General features: G+C 37.3%; 1 protein-coding gene across 1 annotated transcript in view; it reads left to right on the top strand.

The window, feature by feature from the left end:
- The first annotated feature begins 352 nt into the window (after positions 1-352).
- Positions 353-9104, top strand: part of LOC141286971 (L-rhamnose-binding lectin CSL2-like) — a 9914-nt gene continuing 1162 nt past the window's right edge. Inside the window, 9 exon segments of the mRNA XM_073819100.1 lie at positions 353-383; positions 573-608; positions 986-1033; positions 1126-1255; positions 1405-1514; positions 8269-8313; positions 8409-8544; positions 8930-8969; positions 8971-9046. Of these exon segments, the coding sequence (XP_073675201.1) occupies positions 353-383; positions 573-608; positions 986-1033; positions 1126-1255; positions 1405-1514; positions 8269-8313; positions 8409-8544; positions 8930-8969; positions 8971-9046 (652 nt within the window).

Raw genomic sequence — 9104 nt, forward strand, 5'->3', positions numbered from 1 at the left:
TGAATTTAGACACAGCCACATTTTGTAAACCACTGAGTTAAAGGGACAAGAGCCCAATTTAAGCAAACACTGATCTCCATGATGGTGGCATCATTTTAACTAATACATCATCAACATCTGATCCTCTGTAATTCTCAATAAAAGCAGGTGTTCATCACTAATGCAAATTATCATAATTTAATTAGACACTTAATTATCTTTACATGTTTAAATCTTTGAAAGTCCAACCTCTGCTCAATTGATTAAAAACTAGAATTAGACATTGGATTTGGACACAACACTAACAGATTGTATAAATACGGATCAGCTCATTAGAGACAAAACTTACACCTTTGACGGCAACAGCAGAACCATGTTTTCTCTCAGTGTCCTCCTGCTTACCTGTGAGTTTCTTTTATCTGATTAAATTGCAAAATTAGATGCACAGTGAATACTAATATATGTAGTTGCACTTTTAGACATGTGAGCAGCTCTGTTCTGGGTTAAATTAATGGTTGAGAATAGTGTGAGTTACTTTTAGATTAGCTTTGCGCAGGGATTTTAATCATTTATTTTCTGTTGTTGTTTTACAGTGATGCTTCTGAACTCCAGATTGCTGATATCTGCAGGTATTTTATTTGTTAAAGTCAATCAGCAGTTAAGCAAAACTACTTTTACCTGAACTGGCCAGTTTTAGTGCCAGAAAACCAAAATAAAAAAATTCCAGAAAACCAGATGTATTTCTGAGTGGGGTCATTTTTATAAATTCAATTTTTCTGTTGGGCTAAATGTAAACGTATTTTATAATTTAAAAAAAGAAAAAGCATACATGTCCCTCTAAACTTTAGTAAAATAATTAGCATTTTGCAGATTCTCCAAGGTGCATGTAAGCTTTTGACCTCAACTGTAGTATCTGGAGTTAATAGTTCTCTCCGTTATAGTTTGTTAATCTCACTGTTACAAAATTGAACATTATATCTTGAAACTGCCCTCTTTAATCTTTCAGAGACTGTAGTTACATGTGAAGGCCCATTTGTCCAGCGTCTCAGTTGTGGTAAGATGTTGTTGTAATAAAGTAAAGTTTCTTTTACATACTGTTTTTGTTTTAACAGTAATACATTATGAAACTCTTTTTCTTCTGTTCAGAGACTGGTGTGATCAGTGTACAATCAGCGACATTTGGCCGTACAAGCAGCCAAATTTGCAGTGTTGGACGACCACCATCTGAAACATCTAATACTCACTGTTCAGTTGATGTCCCTGCGGTTTCTAAACGGTAAGGTGTGTGTTTTTTTTTTTAAATTGTTTTGTGTTAGGCTTGTAATTATAGATCAATGAATTATAACTCTGCTGCTCACTCTGTGGTTAGCTTACTTACAGGTGTATATATTTAAATATATTAGTTATGTCTTTATCATTGAACAGCTGTAATGGACTGAGAGAATGTGAGATAAACACTCAAGGGCTTGCACCAGGAGATCCATGTGCTGGCACCTACAAGTACTACACTACCAACTACATTTGCATCCCAGCAGGTCTGGATTTTTATTTTTTCTGTTTGTTTTATCGAGAAGCCGCTGTCTGCAGCCTGCAGATCGAGGCGGGGCTGAATCTGGGGCGGGGCTGCACGTGTCGCCCCGCCCACATGCCTTCTCATTGGTTGTAGGTAAATAAATAATGTCGAGATAACGTAACTCCCACAACTCATCTCATTGGTGACAAAGTAATGACGTTGAAAACATTATGTTAAGGGAAATGAAATAGCAGACAAAATAGCAAAGGAAGTTACTAAAAATAATCAAATTGATTTTACAGTTATTATTAGAGGAACAAAAATTATTATTAAAAATAAATTAAAGAAACAATGGCAACAACAATGGGAAGAAAATAGGAAAGGACGATGGTTTCATAAGATTCAAAGGAGAGTGGGAGAAATAAGGTGTACAGGGAGGAATAGGCGAGAAGAGACAATAATATGAAGGCTTCGGTTTGGACACACGGGATTAAATGGAACATTAATGAAAATAGGTGAACATGGCACAGGGAAATGTGAATATTGCGGGCATGAAGAAACAGTGGAACACGTCATTTTAGAGTGCAGGAAATATGAAACCGAAAAAAGACAATTGACCTTATGCACGGAGTGTAACATGGAATTACCCATATAACCAAAAGATGGCAGCAGAGGATTATTTATTATGCAGCTGCCTTTTAAACTCCCTATATTTTTCAAGACGTCTTGCTTTTCGATTTATTATAAAATTACTAGTATAATAAATTGTAGTACTTTTACCGTCCTTAAGTATATAGTATAGGAAGTGCTGAAAATCATTAAACTCACACACAAACAGCCTATAAGGGTGAATTATTTAAATACTAATATATAGTTCACTACAAATACATTATTTAATTATTATACCATAATTATTTAATGCACTCAATATGAATCGATAGGAATATTAAATATTTTATAAAATTTAATAACGTCTTTTAAGGTTTATCTTGAACTCTAAAATCTATTTATCTATATATTAACCATACTTGTTCCCGCTGTAGTATTGTTACTCTAAATTTAGTCTGAATCATTTAAGCTCTTTTTTGCCATCAGCTTGTCAGATGTTTGGTCCAGTTATTACCCCAGATAGCAATGAGTCGGCGGACCGCCGGCGGTGCTCCGGCGGCAGTAGAAGCGTCAGAATGGCGTAATCGCAAACACGTTTGACAGTGCACCGCCGGCGGCAGCCGCTTTTTAAAAGTTAACACTGAAGCAGTGTTGAAGTTAACGAGATAATTAGGTGATTAACAAAGTGATGATTGATCGTTATTGAAGACACCTGATGTTAATAAGCAGAATCACCAAAGGAGAAAACCAAAATTTTTAAGCAACCATTATAGTGGTCAATGTTTGCATTAGTTAGGCTCTTGAGAGAGTTTATCTGTTTATCTGAATATGCCGTTTGTCACCATTGTTGAGATTCATGGGCTGGTACTTACGGAGCCCCTTACGTCACCTGTAGAAGAAAAATAATTAATCCGTGGGGACGGTTTTGCAATTCGTTCCCTCAGTTTATAAACCATAATCACGAATTCTTAAACTGTTCCCTCGGTTTAACAAGTCGTGCCCACGGATTAACAAACCGTACCCACGAATTTCCAATCCGTGCGCTCAGATTTTGTAAACCGTACCCTCGGATTTTGAATCCGTACCCACAAATTCATAATCCGTGCGCACGCTTTAGCAATCCGTTCCCACAGTTTGTAAACTGCTCTCACGGATTTGTGGCCCCGCCCCCAAATTCAACCAGGACACCTGTTTAAGTGCTGGATGCATTGTTTTGCATTTATTAAACTTTATTTCTCAGTAGGCTATATGAGACTATGCAACACTGACAAAACAGAGTTTTTAGCTTTATTTTATATTAATCACCAATAGATTAGCTGCCAAAACATCATGTGTTTTAACCTATTGGTTATTAATGTAAAATAAACGATAAAAAGAAGCCTGCATGTTTTGTAAGTGCGGTCATGGTACCAAAATAAAATAATAAGTGAAGAGCGCTGTTCAAACGGCTTTGTTTTATATAATATTTTTCAAAATATAAAATTACCTGAATTAAAAAAAAACGAGTTTTGGAGAGGAGAAGGTAAAAAGCAATACAAACAAATAATGTACAGGTTATGTTGCCATTCCTTTGCTCTCAAACTAAATGCAATGTAATAATAGGCCTTATTTAATAATAACATTAATAGTGCAGCATGCATCTAACTCTGGGTGAAAAGCTTATCATAATCACAAATCCGTGAGAGCAGTTTACAAACTGTGGGAACGGATTGCGAAAGCGTGCGCACGGATTATGAATTTGTGGGTATGGATTCAAAATCCGAGGGTATGGTTTACAAAATCTGAGCGCACGGATTGGAAATTCGTGGGTACGGTTTGTTAATCCGTGGGCACGACTTGTTAAACCAAGGGAACAGTTTAAGAATTCGTGAGCACGGTTTATAAACTGAGGGAACGAATTGCAAAACCGTCCCCACGGATTAATTATTTTTCTTCTACAGGTGACGTAAGGGGCTCCGTAGGTTCTTGATGTCTATGTGTGCCGATGTGAATTTTTTTTTTTTTTCTTTAAAGAGGTTGTAAAAAAATCTTTCCAAAATGTATAGGAAGTGCTGGATCTTCTGTGGATTGTCAAGGCTATTACAATAAGCAGCAAAAATGAACTTATGTCGGGCTGTTTTAACTCAAATACAGCAGCCAAACAAAAGCTAGCTTTAAAGATTTAAGGGTCAAGAGCCTAACTAATGCAAACATTGACCGCTATAATGGTTGCTTAAAACTTTTGGTTTTCTCCTTTGGTGATTCTGCTTATTCACATCAGCTGTCTTCAATAATGATCAATCATCACTTTGTTAATCACCTAATTATCTCGTTAAATTCAACACTGCTTCAGTGTCTATATGTGTCCACACTCTGAGTGTTAAATTAACACTGGGGATTTTGCTGTGTAGCCATGGCTGCTGGTCGATTAGTAGAAATCCTTGTATTTCAAAGCGGCCGGCCGCGGTCCATTAGACGGAGCCAACCGCCATAGAAAATGAAGCAGTCGGCCCACCGGCTTTTCGCCGGCGGCATCTCGCAAGAAATGGGAGTGACGTATTCGGCGGCAAACGTTTCATCCCAGCCAGCGGGACGCACCTATAGAGATCGCTAATGTGTCGTCATCATGACGTATTCTCAGTGGGGAACGCAAAGCATTTTGGGAATCCGCGGCACAAACATTAGGCGCCAGACTTTGATTGCATGGAGGGAAGAGTTTAAGATGCCGTCTACCTGCTGTGTTATATGCTGCAATAGTCGTTCTCACGATAGAAGTGGCTTAAAGCAGCGGTTCCCAATTCCAGTCCTCGCGCCCCACCGCTCTGCACATTTTGCATGTTTCTCTTAGTTAACACACCTGATTCAGAAAACCAGCTCATTAGAAGTGAAGTCCGTGCAGGAACTGCGATCCGATTGACATGGTCCCTGCAAACTGTTCATTGCTCCCTGCTCCCTGCGCGGGGGAAATCTGTTTACTATACTTCGAAACATTCATTCACATATTTGCGATACGCCACCGCATGTAGCGTCTTCACACACAGATTAAACCTACTAGAGAAGTGTGACATAAGTGCATCTGTAAATAAATGCATTTTAAATTTACGTCTTGCACGCTTTAATGACCTTCAAATGGAGCACATACGCTCGCTTCGAACTAATGAATAATGGCGGAATAATGATGTCCATTTCGAAGGGCAGTAACGTTGGAATAGAACAAACATCGGAAGCGATGCGTGAAACACAAAAAATGTGCAGAGCAGTGGGGTCGCGAGGACTGAAATTGGGAACCGCTGGCTTAAAGCTTAAGAACCAGGGGCCACAGCCAACTTAATGCAAAAGATGTGGAAGAGACCAGGAAGTTAGCTCATGTCAGGATCCACGTGGAGCGAGTGATAGGGTGTCTGCGCTCTAAGTTTAACATATTAAATGACACAATACGCCTGGGATTTGTGGTGCCTTGTGAGGGGGAGGATAAGACTTTGCTGGATAAAATTGTGGTTGTGTGCTGTGCTTTGACCAATATGTGTCCAAGTATTGTTGTGAAGCCATCGTGTTAGATTAATACACCATGCTCACATCTAATACGTAATTTTTTGTTGTTTTCCAAAAGATTTTGTAATGTCTCTTCTCACATGTAATGATTTTTAGCCATCTCTGTAAATAAAATACACAAAGACTGAATGAAATTCTGTCTCCTTTATCTTTATTAACACAATTACAAACTCAATTACATAACTTGAATAGTAGTAACTGGTAGTTGGGCAACAATTTGACGTCCCTTGACCAGTCGCTCTGCTCATAAGGATCCAGTCCTTTGATTCCCTTTATTTTCTCGTCAATTCTCGTTTTTGCATTCGGATTTAGTTTTAGACGGTATGGTCCGACAATGTTTTCTTTAGCCCGCTGCATTTTGTAGGATTATATTCTGTTTTTTACGTTAAATTTTAAGTATTTTCATGCCAGAATACTAGCCTGCTATACCAACCGGGCCAAACATACCCATAATTCTTTGCGTTCTGAAGAGGTTGCCGCCCATTTGGTCACATGTCTGAGCCCTGCCGACAGCTTATGGCCGGCGGCAAAAAGAAGCCGTGCGGATATTTTTTGCTAGCTGGGACTGTCAATCATAGCAATGAATCGCGCATATTTAGCCAAATTACTCTGTTTTTTCTAAACTGGCATTTGTCATTCTTGCGACGGTATACATGGACGTTTGGTCCTCAGACAAACAACACTTTTCTTCGATTGTGAATGGATTATGTAGAGAAAACGAACAAAGTACGCTCATATTACGGCACAGTACAGTTGACCAGAAATGACTTAGCTGGCTTGACTAAACAAGTAAGTAATCCGATATGGTCAATTAATAGCGAAATTAAAGGAAATTAAAATGTTTCAATTTAGTAGATATACTTCGGGAATGGTCAACAGATGGTTATAGGGTGTTATTTCTTAGAGAAATTAATGTATTTGAGCACAGAGGACCCAGACTACTGTTTCGCGTGTCATTAGACTGTGGGAGGGAGAATCAGAAATAACTGTGAACATTATTATTATTATTATTATTTAACAACTTTTCTATTTATTAATTTAATAACATAAGGATAGTGGACATTCTTGCGGATAATTTTCCACATTTATGTATCTTATTAACAATTAAGACAATAATAAAAAAAAAAGCTGTAAATAAACACCACTGGTTAACATTGCATAGTATGTAACCTTGGACCACAAACCAGTCATAAGCGTACGTTTTAATTGAGATTTGTACACATCTGAAAGCTGAATAAATAAGCAAAGGATTCAGCCTTTATATAAAACGTATAATTCATAAGTATAGTTTCCAACTGCAAATTTCCTGTTTATCGTGGCAGCGACTTCAATCTATTTCACTAACCAATGAGATGAGGTCTCCCCTTTCTATTAGTGTGTAATTACAATATTGCTAAATTGCCCCTCAAATTATCCAACTTTCATAAACAAGTACTTCTGGCATGGCATCTGATTTACAAGCATAATTTTAGTCCTCACAGTTATTTTATTTGGAATAATTGTAATATTTTATACAAAAACAAATCCTTATTCTTCCCTAATTGGATCCAAAACATCTTAGTTTCTCAGTTATTAAATTCTGATGGTTACTTGTGTCACTCCTCGTGAGTTCTCCATAGTAATGGATGCTATTCCATGTGGAGCCATATCTCTTCTCAAGGACTCTGCCAGATCCCAGACTTCTTTGTCAATAGTTCATCCTTTTGATACAATGATTGGGAAAATTTGTTTTATATCACCTCCTTCTGGTCGGAACAAAAGAATTTGACAGTTGTTTCAGGCGGAGCTTACTTCTCTTCCATATAATAGTGTCCCACTGGAATGGCCTATATGGGAATATCCCATGGAAGAAAGTGTGGACATTATCATGCAAATACTTAATAACCAATAAAGTAAGAGATGTTTCTTACAAATTACTGCACTTATTTTACCCCGTTAAACTCTATATCAAAAAGATGTATCCAAATATTGATTCTTCATGCTCCTTCTGTGGCACTGAAGATAAATCTATGTCCCATCTGTTTTGGGAGTGTACTTATGCTAATTTATTTTGGAAGGATTTCTGTATTTTTGTACACACCTTTACTTCTCTAAGTTTATCTTTGCTGTATAAGGATATTTTATTTGGATGTCATAACTTCTCTAAAGAAGACAAAGACAAATATTATTTGATTAATTTATTTATTTTAGTTGCTAAATTCTACTTACATAAATGTAAGTTTCAAGATGTCAAGCCGTACTTCCCTGTTTTCTGTAAGGACCTCAAATCTTACTTGGACACTCTTATTACTTCACTCAATCCCAAAGCTCATAAAACTATTTCATTGTGTAACGTTTACAAGATATTTATTACTCTGTAACTACTATTTGCACACCTGACTGTACTATCCCCTGGCATTTATTTTTTCTGTATGTTCTTTATGGCAAAAAAAAAAAAAAAAAAAAGAGTTGTGGGAGGGATGTTGCGTCGACGCCATTAATTTACCTACTATCAATGAGAAAGCATGTGGGCGGGGCGACACGTGCAGCCCCACCCCAGATTCAGCCCCGCCTCAATCTGCAGGCTGCAGACAGGTGCACTTGGTCTTATCCACCAGTCTCTTTCTCTGTGTAAATGTCTTTTGTCCTTCTTCCAGAAACAAGTGTAACTTGTCAAGGTGGATACAGTTATTTGAAATGTGGTGAGGTTTTTTTTTTGTTTGTTTGGTTTTTTTTCCACTTTGTTTCAAGAAATCAGATTCGATGGATTTTTTTTTTTTTTTAATTCTCCTTGTAGAAAATGGTAAGATACAGATAAATACCGCAAACTATGGACGTACAGATAAAACCACCTGCTCTGAAGGACATCCACCTAGTGACCTCCAAAACACCAACTGCTATTCACCCAATGCACTGGCTCCTGTGTCCAAAAGGTAAATGGATCCCCCCTTTTTTTTTTTTTTTTTTTCTTTTTTTTTTTTTGAAAGGTTCATGATCTTTCAGTCCCAGCTAACTGGGAATGTTCTGGCAAGGTTGATAATTTTAATTTAATGTTTGTTGATAGTTGTCAAGTCTTCAATGACTGCATCAGCAGCAAACTGCAGAAGGCTTGAAATGGCAGCGCATGCTTTAGATTTCTTGTTAGTTTTCTTTAACATACACATATAAAAAAAAAATTCAAACATTTAAGAACATTGACAAATGTTTTCATAACTTAATGGTAATGTTAGCAAAACTTTTGTGGAGCATATTTTTGTTAGATGGGTTAAAAATTCAAAAACTAATGTAAGCCCTCCCTTTTTTTTTTTTGATGTGAAGCTGCAATGGCAAGGAAAGTTGTGAGGTGTTTGCGACACGTTTTTTTCTTTACTGATCCCTGCGTTGGCACATACAAGTATCTCGCAATCTCTTATTTTTGCCTCCCATCTGGAATTCGTGAGTATTTATCCCTTTTGGCTACTCAATTCATTCAGTTCTTTCCAGGTATGTTCAG

The sequence above is a fragment of the Garra rufa genome, chromosome 15 (assembly GCF_049309525.1).
Source record: "Garra rufa chromosome 15, GarRuf1.0, whole genome shotgun sequence".
Taxonomy (NCBI): domain Eukaryota; kingdom Metazoa; phylum Chordata; class Actinopteri; order Cypriniformes; family Cyprinidae; genus Garra; species Garra rufa.